At 36.4% G+C, this 20326-nt stretch overlaps 1 protein-coding gene across 10 annotated transcripts in view; it reads right to left on the minus strand.

Annotated features, from left to right (window-relative positions):
* BABAM2 (BRISC and BRCA1 A complex member 2) overlaps positions 1 to 20326 on the minus strand; it is a 450135-nt gene that overhangs the window by 308232 nt on the left and 121577 nt on the right. For all 10 annotated transcript variants that reach the window (XM_077915908.1, XM_077915912.1, XM_077915910.1 and 7 more), the window contains exon 4: positions 10335 to 10429. In XM_077915908.1, coding sequence (XP_077772034.1) covers positions 10335 to 10429 — 95 coding nt within the window. The remainder of the gene's footprint in view (positions 1 to 10334; positions 10430 to 20326) is intronic.

Below are 20326 nucleotides of genomic sequence, written 5' to 3' on the forward strand. Positions count from 1 at the left end.
CCCTCTCTTTGTGCCTCTCCCCACTACTCATGCTATCTCTCTCCATATCTATCTCAAATGAATAAATAAAATCTTAAAAAGAGAAGGGGGGGGGGGACGCCTGGGTGGCTCAGCAGTTGAGCACCTGCCTTCACCCCAGAACGTGATCCTGGAGTCCTGGGACTGCATCGGGCTCCCTGCATGGAGCCTACTTCTCCCTCTGCCTATGTCTCTGCCTCTCTCTCTCTCTCATGAATAAATAAAATCTTTAAAAAAAAAAAAAAAAAAAAAAGGAACGAAGGAAGGAAGGAAGGAAAGGAGGGAGGGAGGGAGGGAGGGGACTGGTTTGAGATACATCTTTATTTGCCTGGGGAACTAGTAACCATCAGAGACAGGTCAATAGTATAGAAGCCAATCTTAAATCTGTAATGTCATCAAAGGCATGCTTATGATAATATATAAAGTAAAAAAAAATACAACTGCAGAGGACACATGTGCATGTGACACAGACCCAGCACACTGGGAGTAAATACATTAACACAGTAACTATACTCATCTCTAAATTGTGCACGATTATAGGTTTGTTTTCTTGGCACTCGCCTGTGTGTGTGTGTGTGTGTGTGTGTGTGTGTGTTACTAATAATAAGAATACATTATCATAATTTTAAAACCCAACTCTGAGAAAAATGCAGGAGAGGACAGGGGGTGATAAAGAGAGGATGACAAAGACAACCAACCAAAGACAACGAACAATCCAAAAGCCGATTATTAAATAACTCCACCAGATAAGCAAATTCTTGAGCTGAAATGCTTCACATGCAACTCTGTACCTCATTTTCCCAAAAGCATTTTTACAAATTCAATCGAGTAAATCAAAACTGGTAACATCTGCTAAATGTTATATTTGCCATTGGATTTCAAAAAATAACTTAGTTTGCCTTTTTTTTCCATTTGTCTTATGAGAGTGAACATTTTAAATGTCCCTTGTTTGTACTTTCAAGATGTTCTGTTTTTCTACAACTGTGCTTTTAAAGCCTTGTTTATAACACATGCCTTCAAAATTATATGTGTATATACACATGTGTATATATTAATACTCCTTAATCTACAACTGGTTATAATAGCAATACCTTTGGAAAAATAGATGAAATCATAAATCATCATCTTTAAACCAGGGCCTTCCACTATCTCCTCTTAGGAAGTACATCTTACAAAGAATAACATCAACATTCTTCCTACTTCATAAAATGCTTCCATGGCTGATAAGTAAAAACAGATAATGGTAGAAGTACAAATAGATAATTCATCAGCACATAAACCAATTTTGCATCAAAATTTCTAGTAACTTTCCCATGTTCACTTGGGTAATACATTGATGCATCCTTTTAATCCAAGCTGCATTCAATTCAATAGAACTAGATATGCCACCTCTAAATAATGTTTACCCTTACTTCTATCTTAGAAAAATCTACCAGAACTTAAAATGTAGGTTTTTATTAAAAAGGAAGTAGACTGTTAACACTTTATTAATTAATGCTATTGAATATTTTTATGAACGTCAAACATTTTTATAAATTGATAATTTTTAGTAATTCTGTTTTCTTGCCAACAAAGAGAATAGTATTTTATGGTTCACTAAAGTTTTTTGTTTTTGCTATGAAAGTAAAGGGTAAAATTGTATGTTCTAAAAAATGTAAGACAACTTACTTCTGCTTTTACCCTGGGGACATTTGCAAATTCCAGGCAAAGGAGAGAGGCTGAGAATCCAGGCTTTGCACACTAACAAAGCTGCTGCTGGACTCAGAAAAGTCATCACAATTTTTGGCAAGAGTTTCGAGAGACTTCAAACATGTAGCTAGTTACCCTAAAGACATCTGATGAATTCTGGGGCAGCCTGTGGGCAAAAAGCTAAAATTAAGCAAGTACCTCTGAAAAACAGAGCAGAGCTATCAGCAGTCTTAAAATATAAACCTTAGGATTTCAAATCTATTGGGGCAATGATCCACACTGTTTGTGTGTCTAAATATTTGATAAATGATGTGGAATTCTACTTTAAAATATTTTATAGGCCAAGGCACTTAAATGTGCTAGGAACACTGGCCACTCCATTGGACCTTCAGAAAAAACTCTGAAGAACTCTGCTTCAGAAATTGCAACGAACCACAGACAGATGACCCTTGCCAAAGATACATCAGCCTCAACCCAGCAAAGTCCTCATCTGCGTTAATGTTATCGAGCAATCAACACTCTCTGCCTATGAGAATGGACAATGAACCCTCTCTCTATAAGACAACCACATCATCTGAAGCCTCTATAGTTTGTTTTTTTTTAACAGGAATGTCTGACATTCACTCAAAACTGAAGAAATGCCAAATACAGAACCACATGATTGAAAACTAAAGAAAAAAGCACCCAAAATAAATAGACCCTAGGATATTCCAGATAGCAGAACTGGCTCATAAGGTTTTGCAAATAAATATGATTACCATGTGCAATAAAATGAAGAAAACTAGAGATGAAAAGAATAAATTACCCCAAAGAATTATGAATTGAAAAACATATGACCTAAAATTAACAACTCATTAGACAGATTTAACAGCAGATTAGACACAACAGAAAACAATAAACTGGAAGAGAAATTTGGCATTATCTAGTTGTGCTAGTTATTCATGTACTGCCACTCATCTTCCAAATCTACTCTTCTTTGTCCTGTTTGTGAAACCGGGACTGGAACCTGCAAACACTTCTCCTTTGCCAGCTGGTGCAATGTTTAGCTTGTCCAGAGAAAGTGATGAAGAACAGGGCAAAGCATAACAGAGGAAGGAGCTCCTTATCCTGGTTCTGATGTACTTTTCATAGCTGTTCCTATGGTGCAACTGCCAGCAGTATGCAGGAGACCCTCCAGCCTGCTTACTGGCCCACCAGAACCCAGCAGGCCACACCAGTTCTGGCCTACAGTACCCCCAAGCACAGGTAGGTCTAACATCCAGTGGGCTGCAGCCACACCCAAGCTCCAACAAGGAGGATGGCACCTCAACCTGGGGCCTTCCAAGTTCATTACCTCTTGGGTATTCTCTCTCAGCCACAGAGTAGCTGCTCTCTACAACTGCTATGTTTGCATTCTTTAGAGTTCTCTTCTACTCCTTTTAAGTATACCTTGTTCGTACTTTCAAGATGTTCTGGTTTTGTATAACTGCTTTTAAAGCCTAGTTTATACCACATACCTTCAAAATTATATGTGTGTATGCACAGGTGTATATATCAATCCTCTCCTTAGCGCTCTACACCACATGACCTGCAAGTCCACCCTCCAGTGTATGCCTCTCAGAAATGCACACATATTTGCTGAAACATGCATAAGAATATTCATGGTAGCACTATTCACAACAGCAAAGACCAGAAAAGAATCCAAATGTTGATCACTACTAGAACGGACAAATAAACCATGCTATGCTCACACAATGGAATGAGCAAACAACAACAATAAACCACAGGGGTGAAGTTCACAAATAAATGGTGTGCGGAAGAAGTCAGACACACAAGTACATGCTGTTTGATTCCATTTGTAGAAAGATCAAAAAGCGGCAAATTAACAATGGCGATATAAGTCAGCAGAGTGTTTACTCTTGCACAAAGTGATCACAGTGAAGGAAGGGGGAGTGAGTGGGGCTTCTGGAACCGGAAATACTCTGTTCCCGAACTAAGTGCTGGTTACATGCTATGTTTACTTTTTTGGAAATTCTCTATGTAACACACTTGTGATTTGTACACTTTTCTGTAGGTACGTCATTGGACTATAAGTTACATAAAAACACAGATGATTTATAAACAATCAAAAAATGTTTCTAAAAAAAATTAAAAAAAATTAAAAAAATAAAAATTAAAAAATAAAAATTAAAAAAAAAATGTTTCTAAGTCTCTGACACTCTACAGGGAGCTGGTAAAGTTCTCCTCCCATATGTCCCTACAGCACGACATGAATCTACCTCCACCCCTGCACATATCACCTCAGGCTGCAATTCAGTTTGCTTCTCTGTCTCGAGCATTATGTTCAGCTTTAGGGCTACAGTTGCGTCTTTTAAAGATCTCAAATGAGGCATTAAATAAATATTTGAAAAATGACAGAATTCTGCTTTTAAATAGGCTATAGGCTACCACACAGGGAAGTGTCTAGGAACAGCAACCACACATCTGGCAGTATTTTTCAGTAGCAGGCCATGCAGTCCACCTCAGCAAAGTGTATTCTTCACACATATTTCATGTACAGAGGGGATAGGCACTGTTTTGCAAGGAGACATTCTAAATATGTCCTTCTGGAGGTAGCACAGTGAACAGTAGGGCAGAAGTGACAAGGTGTTGGCATTCTTCCTACACATACATTCCATATGAGCAGAACAGAATCAGTGAAGGAACTAGTAGCATTAGATTCCTAGCCTGAAGATGTTTGTCCCAAACCCCAAATCACCCTCACCTTCTCCAAACTAGGAGTTCAGATATCAGTGGTTTCCAGTTCTGCTATAATTGCAACATGTCCTTCTCATTTAAATCTATGAACCACCCTTCCTCCTTTATGCAATTTTATTTTAAATTAAAGTGAATTATCATTATTACTTTTGGGGGAAAGAATTTCACAATGCCGTTTGAGGTAGCCAAACATACCACAGGGCATTGCAAAACCAAGGATGAAAATCACTGCTTCAGAGATTCTGCTAACTGATTTTTATCTCCCAGTTTCTCTAAAACTGAATCTCTTCTTCTATTTTGAAATTTCCATCTAAAACATATTTCTAATCTTGGAAACCAGCAAGTCCCCTAAGAAATACACAACATTAAAGGAAATCTAACAGACATGTACTGCACACTTCTACACACCTGGCACTCTTCTAGTTATTAGGACATAGCAGTGAAGAAAACAAATTCATTCTCTCATGAGGTTTCCATTCCAGTAAAGAAACAAGAGTAACCCTCCATCCCAATTTACCTGGGACTATCCAATTTCAGCACTGAAGGTACTACATCCCAGAAAACCCATCAGCCATTGGTCATCCTAGCAGAGAGATACCAAACAAATAAGCAAGGAAAAAATTATCAATAGTGATAAGTGCCATGATAAAAAATGAGAGTAATGGGGGAGTGTGCTACCACTACTTTGTAGAGGGACATCAAGAAAGGCCTCTCTGATGTAATGAAATTTGAAGATAGGAGAAGAACAAACTATTCAGATTAAATGAGGGGAGGGATTTCCAGGCAGAAGTAAATGAAAATAGTGAATAGTAAATCTCTAGCTGGAGCTACAGATTCAATGCAATTCCTATGAAAACTCCAGCTGGATTCTTGACAGAAACTGATAAGCTGATCCTAGGGAATGCAGGGACCCATAAAGCAATCTTAGAAAAAAAGAATAAAGTTGGAAACCCATACTTCTCAATCTCAAAACTTATTACAAAGTCATAGCAAATCAAGACAGTGTGGACTGATATAAGGTCAAAAGACAATAGAATTGATCAAAGCAATAGAATTGACAGTCCAGAAATACATCCTCACATTCACAGTCAACTGAGTTTCCCTAAGAATGCCAAGACAACTCAATATGGAAAAAATAGTCTTTCTAATAAATTATGTCTAGACATCTGGATCTCCACTTATAAAACAATGAAGTGGGGGGCACCTAGGTGGATCAGTTGGTTGTGTCCGACTCTTGATTTCGGCTCAGGTCATGATCTTACAGGTTGTAGAATCAAGCCCCACATCAGACTCTGTGCTCAGCAGGGAGTCTGTTTCTCTCCTTCTCCCTCTCCCTCTGCCCCTCCATGTACTCTTTCTCCCTGTCTGAAAAAAATAAATAAATCTCAAAAAAAAAAAAAAAAAAAACGAAGTGGGGTCCCTACTTCATACCATATACAAAAATTAACCCCCCCAAAAAAATTAACCCAAAATGCCCAAAATACCTAAATGTAAGAGCAAAAATTACAGAAGTATTTAAGGGAAGATAACAGTAAGATTTCATAACCTGGGACTAGGCAATGGTTTCTTAGATATAAAATCAGTAGCACATGCAACAAAATAAAATATAGATAAGTTAAACTTAAATTTTTGTCTTTTAAACAATGCTACCTAGAAGTGAAAAGACAATCCATAGAATGGAAAAAATTCTGGCATATATGGAGATACAATATACAAAGAACTCTTATACCTCAAAAATAAAAAGCAAGTAACCTAATTTTTAAAAAGAGCAAAGGATTTGAATAGATATTTCTCCAAGGAAGGTATAAAAATGGCCAATAAGCACAAGGAAAGATGCAAAACATCATCCGCCATCAGGGAAATACACACCCAAACCACAATGAGATACCACTCCATAGGCTACAATAAAAAAGACAGACAATAACAAGTGTTGGTGTGGAGAAACCAAAACACTTAGATGCTGGCATGGATATAAAACAGTATAACCACTTTGGAAAACAGTCTGGCGGTTCCTTAAAAAGCTAAACATAGGTACCTTTGACCTTGCAATTCTATTCCCTGGCATATATCCAAGAAAAATTAAAATATGCCCATACAACAACAGTATTTATAATTGCCAAAATATGAAAACAACCCAAATGTCCATCAACTGACAATGGATAAATAAAATGTGGTCTATGCATACAATGTAGTATTATTTAGCAATAAAAAATGAAGGAGTGATATATGACACATTGAAAACTGTATGCTAATGAGATTGGTCAGTCACAGAGGACCACATGTTATATGATTCCATTAATATGAAATGTTCAGAACAGGCAAATCCACAGAGACGGAATGGAGAACAGTTAATGCTTAGAGTGAATATGGGTAGGGGTGTGGAGGAAGAGGAAGTGACTGCTAATGTTCTAAATTTGACTCTGATTATGATAGATGGTAACTAGACACTATAGGGATCATTTCACAATATACACAAATATCAAATCATTATGTTGTACACTTGAAATATAATATTAAAATGTCAATTATACCTCAATTTAAAAAATTAAATTTAATAAGGTAATGGTTGCACAACTCTATGAATATACTAAAATCCACTGAATTATACACTTTAAATAGGTAGATTATATGGCACATGAACTATGCCTCAAAAAAGCTTTTAATCTAAAAAAAAAAAAAAATAGAGCTGTCCCCAAAATAGAAAATAATACCTCACTGGAAATACAACAAACAAAGACAAATGGGCCTTCTGTTGGAGATGTTACTATAAAATATGGATTCAATCAGTGATTCCCAATGGCAGTTCACCTAATACATAGAAATGGCCCAGAGAATTTAATGACTTTTCAGCTCCCTAACAGGTCTTATTCAGATTCCAGTGGGATCCAGGAATCTGTATTTTTAACAGGCTTCCTAAATTATATAGTGGATAGCCAGAAGTAGGAACCATTGGACAACCACAATTACAACTCCATGATTTTCTGGTTCCCCAATATCTACGAGATACCTATCTCTGGTATCTATCTCATATTTATCTGGATCTAGTATCTCTATCTAGTATTTTCCATTCACCTCAGGATCTCAAAGTTCTTAATGAAACTCATCTCTGTGAATGAAAAGCCTAAGTTTAAAAAGAGGTGGCTCCATCTGATGGATTAGAGTACGTCGCATATATTTTTATTAACCTTATGTGTATCCTTTATTTAAGTTACTTCAAACCCTTTTATAAAAAGAAGCTGGTTTAAATAAATTGAATAAATAATAGATCATACATATTCTCAAAAATTATATTTCTCAAACTGGGACATGTTTTTTTCTCATATATTTATAATTTAATATAATTTTTATTAAAAAGTACAGGTATATTATAGAATCAAATGCAAAATAATTTTTACTAATTTTTAAGATAAAACCCAGAAGCTTCAAGGAAATTCCATATTTGCCATAGCAACTACTTTGGACTATGGACTCTGCTCCCAGAACCTAAGGGTACATATTTATTCCCTCCTATAGTTAGTACTTCAGAGAGAAAAATCTAGACATTCTGCTCTCTCCTCCATGGGTGATAAAATACAGAATCTCCCTTTCATTCAGAACCATATACAGACTAACCAGGTTATTAGTGATTGTGCTCTGTGCATTTCAGGAAGGAGGGGGAGAAAGGCTGAACTGAATTGAAGAAATAAACCACAGCCTGTGAACTGTTGAGTGAAAAGTCCTTCAGAGGCATGCTATGCTCAGAGAAATGTCTGCTGACATGTATCCTGCCCTAGTGTGTTAGCCAGATGACAGACAACGAACATAAAGGGCACCTATAGAGCTGGGAGGACCTCACCAGCTGGTGGAGGGTATACCCTGGTTGCTCTACTAGGCTTACCCAAACCACTGGTCCATGAAGAAGCACTGGATAGCCTGCCTGAGTGCTCAGATTGACTACAGCTAAAGAGAAAGTATTCCCCTAGATTTGTAATCTCTCTTTTAGATACAGTGCTTTGATTTCTTTTATTTATTTTTTGGTTGTTCCTCTTAAGCTAATCTAAAAAACATCTGTGAAAACTTCACTCAGGGACTAAATATCAGAAGAGTAAAGTTATAACATCAACTCTGACACAATTAAGTAATTATATAATTCTCGGTCAATTTTCTCAATACTAAAATAAGTGGAATAAGTTGAACTTCAAAGTCCTTTTTGGCTTTTAAATTCTATGCTCTCACAATAGTTATCACTATTGAAGATGTGTCTTGCAAATTTTAAAGGCAATTCCCCAAAAAAAAGAAGTTGTAAACACATTTCTTATCCTTTCCTTCAGAGTATTCCCTCTTGGATCATCCTAGCTCAAAGCCCTTTCCTTCTCCCTCCTCCAGATTTTTGCAACAGTCCTCAATTCTGATCCTCAATCTTTCCTTAATCCATTATGTTGACCACATTGCTGCAAGATGATTCTCCAATTATCATTTCCTTCTGTGACTCTTAACTTAAAACTCAATGCTCTTCACAATCTCAGTCCAATTTCCCTTTCTAAACTTTCCTAGCCCTTCCTTATATTGACTTACACTTCAGCAAACCTGTCAGTACCTTCTTCTATAACATACCATATGCTTCATTTGTTTATGTCACTCTCACTACTTGAAATGCTCTCTGCCATACTCTCCACTCATTCTTCAAGAATGAGTCCAAGTCTCACCCCTACTACAGAGCCTTTTCTGACAACCTTCTTGAAATTCCTGGAGCACTTAGCCTACAATACATCTTTGGCATTTAGCATATGCTAGCCTCCACTGGCAGTGTTAACACAGAAGAGGCCTGTAGAGATACTTCTGCCTCATTTTCTCTAGATAACCCCTCAGCTTCAATATGAGGTGAATATGCAACATATAGTATCTAAAGGAATCATGTTTAAACCACAAATTTTTAAAAATCAACTAACAGTTTGAGTGTAATTACTAAAAATTTTGCAACAAACCTACCCTACTCTTGCCAATTGCATTTTTACAGCTGTGTTCTAAAATTTAAGATCATTCTTTAGGTTTGGGTTCATACTTCCCATTTAACACTTCCCTTTTTAAAAAGGGAGGAGGGCAAAATTTCAAAGCAAGTCATCAAAATCTTTAATTACAAAACTTTGAGACAAAATGTATCCAAAAAACAAAGCAAAGAACATAGTTTTGAAAAACAAAACCCTCTTACAGTATAGGCATCAAAGCAAAACTGGACTTGGGAAAGAAAGACATTTTGTCTGGTCAGACCTTTTAAACAAAATGGCACATGTTTTTCTCCACCAGCAATGTGAAACACACAATTTTTTATGTAAACCACATGTGCTCTGACAAGTACCACCACTCCTTTCCTTGCTTTTAACCCCAGAAACATTTTACTTTAACTACAAAGTTTTTGGTCTTGCTTAATCAAGAACACTTAATCTGGTCTTTACCCTTCTGATAATAATGAGATAATATGGATACAAGTCCAAATTTGCCACTTTCACTTCTATATAAAAAAAGTCCTCTTGAAGAGCCAAGAAACACTCCCCTAACAAGCTCTGTGATGAAGTGTTAGTAAACATCAGAAAATTGATTGCAGGCATGAAATATTAAATTAAAATAAAGAAATGTCTTCAACATGTCTCTTTAGGCTGAAGTAAAAATATTGTAACCAATATGCTAGAGATTTGAATTCAAAATAGTCTGAAAGTAGAACTGCAATGAAAAAAATCTTTTCTTTAAACTATTTTGGAACAGGAAGAGCTGTACTTATTGCAGAGGATAGAGAAAAAAGGGGTGGAAAAAAACCCCACATGTTTGGCAAATTTATCTTTCAAGCAATTGTCAAAAGCTAATTTTATTTTCCTTCAACAAATAAAGATCGTCCGAAACAAGCCTGCAGTACTCACATGCAGGGCCGAGGGATCTGGCAGGAATTCAGCATCTTCTCCAAAGATAAAATCAGGGGGTAGCTCTGGGTATTGGGCATTGAAAATGATGTCCCCTGAAAAAAAAGAAAACATCAGGCCCTTATTATTTCCTTGCTAATTTACGAATGTTCTGAGGCATACATCAGAAACACTTCTAAAAGAAGTTTAGTTTATAGTTTATATTAGTTTAACAAAAAAATTTGAGAAGCACTCTCTGAATGATTAATTCTTCAAATGAGAGAACTGATAATGTCTTTTAAAATTAATATCCACAGGGGCACCTGGGCGGTGTAGTCAGTTAAGCATCTGACTCTTGGTTTCAGCTCTGGTCATGATCTCAGGGTCGTGAGGTCAAGCCACCACCACCTCCCACTCCCAAACCACCCCCCCATCCATAGGGCTCCACACTCCATAAGGTGTAGAGTCTGCTTGGGATTCTTTCTCCCTCTCTCTCCTTCCCCCTCTGCTCCTCCCCACTCTCATGTGCAATCTCTCTCTAAAATGAATAAATAAAATCTTTAAAAATAAAATAAATAGGGATGTCTGGGTGGCTCAGCAGATGAGAGTTTGCCTTTGACTCAGGGTGTGATCCCACTCCCGGAATCGAGTCCCGCCATCACGCTCCCTGCGAGGAGCCTGCTTCTCCCTCTGCCTGTATCTCTACCTCTCTCTTCTCTCTGTGTCTCTCTTGAATAAATAAATAAAATCTTTAAAATAAAAAATAAAATATTCACAATATGCAATCAAAAAAGTTTTATCTCCTATCACATTATAAATACAAACACCCAAGCAGAAAAGCAGAAGCAGCCACATCCAAATTATATGCAGATTTTTCTATAGGAAATGTTACTGTTCAGTCACTACCTGCTAATTAATAAGCCTCTACTGGGGACTATTTCTCTAAAGATAAAGACTTTACCTTGAAGAAATTAAACACATAAACCTTTGGTATAATGGAAAGAATATCTGGCTTGGAATCAAGAAAGTCAGTTTTATATCATCCACAATGTATCCTAATTATTTATTAGCTCAACTCATCTTGGGCAAATTTTAACTTCTTTAGACTTTAGTTTCTTTATCAGTAAAAGGGAATCTAATAGTACTGATATCACAAACTGGATGTGAGGATAAATAGAGATAGCATGCCTTATCACAGTGTCTGGCACACAGCAAGCACTTAGTAAGTGATATGAGAGTTCTACTAGTTATTATTAATATCATTTTGAAATACAAGACAAATTACAGCGTCTCCTTAGCAAATGTGTTAAGTTCTTCTACCTCTGTTCCTTTCCTGTCCCCTCCTTTAGCTTTTTTCCCCTGCTTACCCAAGAACCAGTACTCATCATTCTGCTAATGCCAACCCGTAGATTAGTATATCAACAATCAAACACACATATTGGATTCTAGCATATAAGGGTATGTATATGTGTGTACATGCACACACAATTCTATCAGTCCAATCATTTTTCCTTCTCAAACAATATCTTCATAATGATATTCAATGATACGCTGACCTCAGTTCTCATCTGAGCCTTCTTTCCTCTAACTACATACTATGTATTTTAATGTCAAACTCAGCAAGTCTAAAATCATGCTCATGACTGTCCCTTTTCCCACTCCTATCTTCCCCTAGCTGGTTTCTCTATTTCTAGGAATTCCTTAATCTCCCATGCTGTGACTTTAATGTCTTCTTTGACCTTACCCACACCCTTTATACTCTTAGAAAACAAGTCCCCTCAATTTTTCCTCCAAAATGTTTCTCATATGGGTATTTCCTGCTGCAAACAGCTCTATCCAGGCCCAGATGACCTAGTTCATACATTCATGAATCCAATGAAAAAAAATTCTGAACCCTGCTCCAACCATGAGTCCATTTAATTACCTTGTCTTGCATAAAGACTTTCCTAATAAATCCAGTACACACTGATCATCATTACCCCTGACATTCAACAGTACTGATTGGTTATGCCATTCACTTCAGTATTTCATTGTAGTATTATATGGTTTTTCCTGTTCTGTTAATTTCAAGAATTCATAATAAACACATGGCATATGTGAGGCACTATGACACTGTGTCAATACAAAGATGGTTCTCCTCAAGGACCTTACATTTAGGGATCCCTGGGTGGCGCAGCGGTTTGGCGCCTGCCTTTGGCCCAGGGCGCGATCTTGGAGACCCAAGATCGAATCCCACATCAGGCTCCCTGTGCATGGAGCCTGCTTCTCCCTCTGCCTATGTCTCTGCCTCTCTCTCTCTCTGTGACTATCATAAATAAATAAAAATTAAAGAAAATAAAAAAAAAATTTAAAGGACCTTACATTTAGTTAGGGAGCCAGGAACATTATACACAGAACCACAAATGCAGAGCAGTATAAGATAAGTACATATGCTTGATCTTCCTAAATAACTTGCAAGCATTCAGAGAATAAACATGCTTATATTTATTTCATATTTCCAATGGTCAAAGTGTAACATGCAGAGTATATTCAAGAAATGCTCTAATACATGAAAAAAAAATTCTATTCTCTGAATTGGATATCTAAGTACTGACAAAAATCTATAATAGGAATAAAGTTCAGAAGATTATTCATTCTTATTCAACTATACTCAGTACTCACAATTCCTGAAGAGGACATTTACATTAGAGATATGTTTTTAGAAGTCCCACAATTGGCTTGCTTTAGTGACATTTAGAAAACAAATTTATAAAGCTAAAAAGGAGAGGCATCAAAGTTTGGGAGAAAGTCAAGTTAGAATCTATTGTCTATTAATGTTCAAAAAATAAACAGCATTATAAATTCCAATAGAAGTCTGTTACTTTTGTTACTACAAGAGGACATAAAGCTGGATTTACAAGTTCTCAAACAATCACTGTCAGTATACATATTTCCAAAACACTACAGATTAAAAATCTGATCCAAGGAAATTCACTCTTGGCAATTCTACTCAACCCTGGATTGGAGGTTCTAGCTAGGGCAATTAGGCAAGAAAAAAAAAATGAATGGCATCCAGATCAGAAAGAAAAAGCAAAATTATCTCTGTGCACAGATGACATGATCTTGCATATAGAAAATCCTAAGGCATACACACACACACACACACACACACACACACACACCCAAATAAGTTCAGTAAGGTTGCAAGATACAAGATATGTATAAAACCAACTGCACTTCTATACACTATCAATGAATAACCCAGAAATGAAATTTTTAAAAGAAATTCCATTTACAACCAAAAAGAACCAAAAAGAATAAAATACTTAGGAATAAATTTAGTGAAATAAGTGTAAAACTTTTACACAAAAACATTGTTGAAAGACATTACTTGTAAAAGTGCAAAACTTGTACAATAAATCATTGTTGAAAGACATGGAAGAAGGCCTACATAAATGGAAAAACATCTCATGTTCATGGATCAGAAGACTTAATATTGTTAAGATGGAAGTACTATCTAAATTAATCCACAGATTTCATGCAATCCCTATCAAAATCCCTACTGGCTTTTTTGTAGAAATTGACAAACTTATCCTAAATGTCAGACAGACATGCAAAGGTGCCAGCATGGCCAAAAAGCAATCTTGGAAAAAAAACAAATTGGAAAACACATTTCCCAATTTTAAAACTTATTACAGAGTCACAGTAATCAAGAAAGTGTGCTACTCTCATAAGAACAATGGAATAAAATTCAGAGTCTGGAAACACTTTCACATTTATAGTCAATTGAATATTTTAATTTCAAGTGAAGTATTTTTGTCATATAATATTAAGTTAGTTTCAGGTGTACAACACAGTGATTCAATAATCACTATATACATTATATACATTACAAAATACTCTCTGACAAGTGTATTACAATATTATTGACTATATTCCCTGTTTTATACTTTTCATCCCTATGACTTATTTTATTATAGTCAATTGATATTTGACAAAGCTGCCAAGACAATTCAATAGGGTAAAAAGTGTCTTCTCACCACCACACACTCATAAAAAATACTACTATCAAAAAAAGAGATGATTACTATTTTAAAAAGAGAGAGAGAGAGAATATAACAAGTGTTGGTGAGGGTGTAGAGAAATGGGAACCCCTGTACACCGTGGATATGAATGTAAAATGGTATAGCTGATGTGGAAAACAATATGGTGGTACCTCAAAAATTTAAAAACAAAATTACCATATGATCAAGCAATTCTACTCTCTTGGGTATATACTCAAAAGAAGTGAAATCAGTGTTTCAAACAGACATTTGTACACCCATGTTCACTGCAGCATTATTCAGAATAGCCTAGTGGAAACAACCCAAGTGTCCACTGACAGACAAATAAACCAAATGTGGTATACACACAAATGGAGTATTCTTCAGCCTTTTAAAATAATATGGATGAAACATGAGGATGCTATCTATGGTAAGTGAAAATAAGCCAGTCACAAAAAGACAAATACTTTATAAGCCCACTCATATGAGGTACCAAGAGTAGACAAATTCAGAGATAGAAAGAATGGTGGAATGGTGGTTAGCAAGAGCCGTCAGAAGGGGAGAATTAGAAGCTGTTTAATTAGTACAGAATTCCAGTTTTTAAAGATGAAAAGGGTTATGGAGATTAGTGGTACAACAATATGAATGTTATTAACACTACTGAAATATACACAAAAATAAGATGGCAAATTTTATGTTATTTTTACCACAATTTAAATTTTTTTAAAAATAAAAGAGTCTGCTACAGACTGAATGCATCCCCTTAAAATTCACATGTTGAAACCTAATCCCCGATGTGATGGCATTTGGAGGTGAAGGCCTTCAATAGGTGACTAAGTCATAAGGGCAGGACCCTCATGAATGGGATTAATGCCCTTATAAAAGAAACTCAAGAGAGCTCCCTTGCCCCCTTCTGCCATGTGAGGTAAGTGAAAAGACAAACTGTCTATAAACTAGGAAGTAGACCTCACCAGACACTGAACTTGCCAACACCTTGATCTCAGATTTCCCAGACTCCTGTGAAAAATAAATATTTGTTTAAGTCACCCAGTGTAGGTAATTTTTATAGTAGCCTGAACAGATTAAGAGTCTTTTCAATAAATGGTGCTGGGCCAACTGGATAGCCACATGCAAAAGAATGAATCTGAGTCCCTAACTCATACCATATACAAAAACTAACTCAAAATGGATCAAAGACCTAAGTGTAAGAGCAAAAACTATAAAACTCTTTGAGGAAAATATAAGAATAAATCCTCATAACTAAGCAATGTTTACTTAGATATGAGATCAAACGCACAAACAACAAAAGAAAAACTATATAAACTGAACCTCAGAAAAAATCTCAAACTCCTGTCTTTCAAAGAACATTATCTAGAAAGTGAAAAGACAATCCACAGAAAAAGAGGAAATATATGATTTAGCAAATCACATTATCTGACAACCTATATCCAGGATATATAAAGAACTCTTATACCTAAACAATAAAAAGAGAAATAATTCAACTTAAAAATGGGCAAAGAAGCATTATTTACAATAGCCAAACTATGGAAGCAACCCAAGTGTCTATCAATAGATAAATGGATAAAGAAGATATGTGTGTGTGTATACACCTTGCTATTTGCAACAACACAAGTGAAGCTAGAGAGTATAATGCTAAGTGAAATAAATCGGAGAAAGACAAATACCATATGATTTCACTCATGTGGAATTTAAGAAACAAGACAGGGGATTCCTGGGTGGCTCAGCAGTTTAGCTCCTGCCTTCGGCCCTGGGGCATGATCCTGGAGTCCCGGGATCGAGTCCCGCATCGGGCTCCCAGCATACAGCCTGCTTCTCCCTTTGCCTGTGTCTCTGCCTCTTTCTCTCAGTCTGTGTCACTCATGAATAAATAAATAAAAATCTTTAAAAAAAAAAAAAAAGAAAGAAAGAAAGAAACAAGACAAATGAACAAAGGTGGGGGGAGGAAGACAAACAGACAACAGACTCTTAACTGCAGAGAACAATCAGATAGTAACCAGAGGGAAGGTGGGCAGGGGGATGGGTGAAATAGGCTATAGAGATTATGAGTACTCTTATCTTGATGAGTACTGAGTAATGTATGGAATTGTTACTGACTAATGTATGGAATTGTTGAATCACTATATTATACAGCTCAAATTAATATGACACTGTATGCTAACTATACCAGAATTAAATGTTTTTTAAAAAAGAAAGAAGGTGAACTTTCATTAATTAAAAATTAAAATGGACAAAATATTTGATATTTCTTCAAAAAAGATATAGAAATGACTCATAAGCACAAGAAAAGATGTTCAACATCATTAGTCATTAAGGAAATCAAAATCAAAACTACAATTTGGGGGGGCCCTGGGTGGCTCAGTTGGTTAAGCATCTGCCTTCGGCTCAAGTCATGATCCTGGGGTCCTGGGATTGAGCCCCACACATCAGGCTCCCTGCCCAGTGGGGAGTCTGTTTCTTTCTCTCCCTCTGTTCCTCCTTCTCCCTCTGCCCCTCCCACTGCTCATGCTCTCTCTCTTTCTCTATTTCTCAAATAAATAAAATCTTTTTTTAATGTTATTCTTTTTTTTAAGATTTTATTTATTTATTCATGAGAGAAGCAGAGACACAGGCAGAGAGAGAAACAGGCTCCCTCCAAGGAGTCTGATGCAGGACTTGATCCCAGGACCCCCGGATCACAACCTGAGCCAAAGGCAGACACTCAACCACTAAGCCACCCAGGTGCCTCTCGAATAAATAAAATCTTAAGAAAAAAAACACAATTTAATACTACCTCACACCAACTATTATTGCTACAATCAAAAAGACAATGGTAAGTGTTGGTGAAGACGTGGAAAAACTGGAATCCTCATACTCTGATGGTGAGAATATAAAAAGGTGCCATCACTTTGGAAAACTGTTTGGCTGTTCCAAAAAATGTTAAATATAGAGTTACCTTATGACCCACCAATTCCACTGCTAGGTACATACCTAAGAAAAGTGAAAACATGTCTACACAAAAGCTTGCATATGAATGTTTTCATCAGCATTGTCCACAATAGCCAAAAAGTAAAACAACCCAAAGTCCATAAACTCATCAATGTAGATATAAAATGTGGCAAATACATACAATGGACTATCATTCAGCTATAAAGAAAGAAGTATTGATACATGTTACAATATGGATGTCCTTGAAAACTTTATGCTATGTGAAAACTGTCAAAGACAAAAGTCCACAAATAGTGTATAATTATGGAATAATTCCATTTATATGTAATGTCCATAATATGTAAACCCATAGAGATAGAAAGTAGACTAATGGCTGCCAGAGGTGGGGGGCGGGGAGGGGCTGCTAATGATAACGAGTACACAGTTTCTTTTACTGGTGATGAAAATCAATGTCGAAATTAATATTGAAGGTTATACAACTCTGTGAATATATTAAAAAGCCACTGAATTGTATCCTTCAAAGAGTAAGTTGGATGCTATGAGAATTATATCTCAGTAAAGATGTTTTTTTAATCTGATGTAAAAATTTGTTCCACTTTAATCTTGACTTAAATACAAATAAATTAGAAAGTGTTTACTCAATGGTTATGAGTTAATTTATTTTTTTATAAATAAAATCATCTTGAAAATACAGTTGGGAAGTTTTCCATTTAAACTCTACAGTGAGGGATCCCTGGGTGGTGCAGCGGTTTGGCGCCTGCCTTTGGCCCAGGGCGCGATCCTGGAGACCTGGGATCGAATCCCACATCGGGCTCCCGGTGCTTGGAGCCTGCTTCTCCCTCTGCCTGTGTCTCTGCCTCTCTCTTTCTCTCCGTGTGACTATCATGAATAAATAAATTTAAAAAGAAAAAAAAAAAAAAAACTCTACAGTGAGCCCTTTTTAAAAGCAAAGAATATTTTTATACGATGAATACTAACAAAGAACTTTATTTTTCAAGAAGATCCCCCAGGGGTGCCTAGGTGGTTCAGCTGGTTAAATGTCTGACTCTTAATTTCATCTCAGGTCTTGATCTCAGGGTAGTGAGTCCAAGCCCTGCCTTGGGCTCCATGCTGGTCAAAGAGCCTACTTTAAAAAAAAAAAAAAAAAAAGTCCCCAAATGGCCCTTTTTGAAGATTTTAGTTATTTATTTATCTGACAGAGAGAGAGTACAAGCAAGAGAAGCAGCAGAGGGAGAGGGAGAAGCAGGCTCTTGGCAGACCAGGGAGCCCGATGTGGAGCTGGGTCCCATGACCCCAGGATCATGACCTGAACAGAAGACAGAAGTTAACCAAATGAGCCACCCAGGCACTCCCCAAATGGCTCCATTTTAAAGGAAAATATTGGAGAATGTTGATTTTTAATTTTTATTGATTTTTAAAAATTTCTAAAGCAGTCAAAAGTATTTGAATACAAAATAATTTTTAAAAAAACAATGTATACCAGATTAGCACATCTTCAACTAAAAAGATCTCTTTGGAGAGAAAAAAGGAAATTACTATACTGCATACAGGAAAAAACATTATTCAAGCATTTTTCAAAACAAGGAAGTAATTTAAATATATTTCAGAATCTCACACTCTTACATTTCAGAATTTCTCAGATATTTACCTTCAACCTCAAAGAACTCTTGAAACACTTTGCCTCAATACACGATAGCCTCTTTGGAATAAAACGTGGCATTGTTTTCTTGCTATGGTGAACAGTCAGTAAATCAGTCAATAACATTTATTAAAAACCCACCATGCACAGATGGGACATATTGGACACCTGGGGAGTTATACAGGAAGGAGAAAACATAGTACCTGACCTCAAGGCAGAGATGGCAGAGAAAAGACCAACACAAATCATACAGAAGAGCAATAACATTGTATTTCCTCTATTTCACCCTAGAGAAGATGATATGAACACAGAGCATACATTACTTGGATACTGCTTATTTCAACTTTCCATAAAATGAAAAAATAGGCAAGAGTACAAAGAAATAAAAATAGGATAAGAAGTGATATAAGGTGAGGTTAAAAAACAAAGTAAAAAGTAAAGAAACAAACACCTAGAATGGCTAGAAGTGTTATGACCACCCGACAACAAAATGGTAGTTTCAGGTCTTATTTTTCATGACTCCCTAAAAATTGCCCAGGCTACCATAGTGGGACCAACAGGTACAAGTTCCTCCCTTTGAAAATACAGACTTACCATTACTCATGATATTACATTTACATGAAATCACAGAAGTTCCAGGTGGAAGATAGCTTTGATTCACATTATACCTTGGAGGCTGACAATCTTTAGAAGCTATCAGCACCATCTCCAGAAAGCCCAATCACCAGATCTGCAGGATCGACCAGATGTCCTGCTCCCCAGTTACAGACAGTACACAGCTTATCCACATGTTCCTTTCCTTATTCTTTCACCAGTGAAATACTATCATGTTGGTTTGTCTGTCTTAAAGTTTAAGTGCCAGGAAAACCAACTTTCAAATAAACAATTCAAATGGTAAATAACTGGAGTTTTTGGAATGATCAAAGAATTATTCCTATCAATTGTTGGATAAAATGATAACTTACTGAAACTCCAAGAATAGGAAATAAGAGTCAGATATGAATCTTGTGAAAATGCCAGGGTAATGAAGATTTTCAATGGAAAAGTAGGTTCAAGCAATAGCTTTACAAAAGACTTCTGAGAGGGGACTCATTTCCAAGAGTTAGCTGCAACTCTTGATAATGTTTCCTTACACTTAAATTTAATTCTTTCTCTTCAAAAATGTCATCCATTGGATCTTAAAAATTTAACAAACAATTCTAGTTTCACTTTAATATCATAGCCCTTCAATGATTTGCAGGCAGTCCTTGTGACCTCTCTTTTAACCCCACCATGAGTCACCTCTTGGCCAGGCTAAATAAATACTCCAGTTTCTTTCATTATTCCTCATATAACATCGCCTCAATTTCCTTTACTGCCCTGTCCTCTCTCTTCTCTTCATATGTGCCAGTTTGTCAGTAATCCTC

This window comes from Canis aureus, chromosome 12 (genome assembly GCF_053574225.1).
Source record: "Canis aureus isolate CA01 chromosome 12, VMU_Caureus_v.1.0, whole genome shotgun sequence".
NCBI classification, from domain to species: domain Eukaryota; kingdom Metazoa; phylum Chordata; class Mammalia; order Carnivora; family Canidae; genus Canis; species Canis aureus.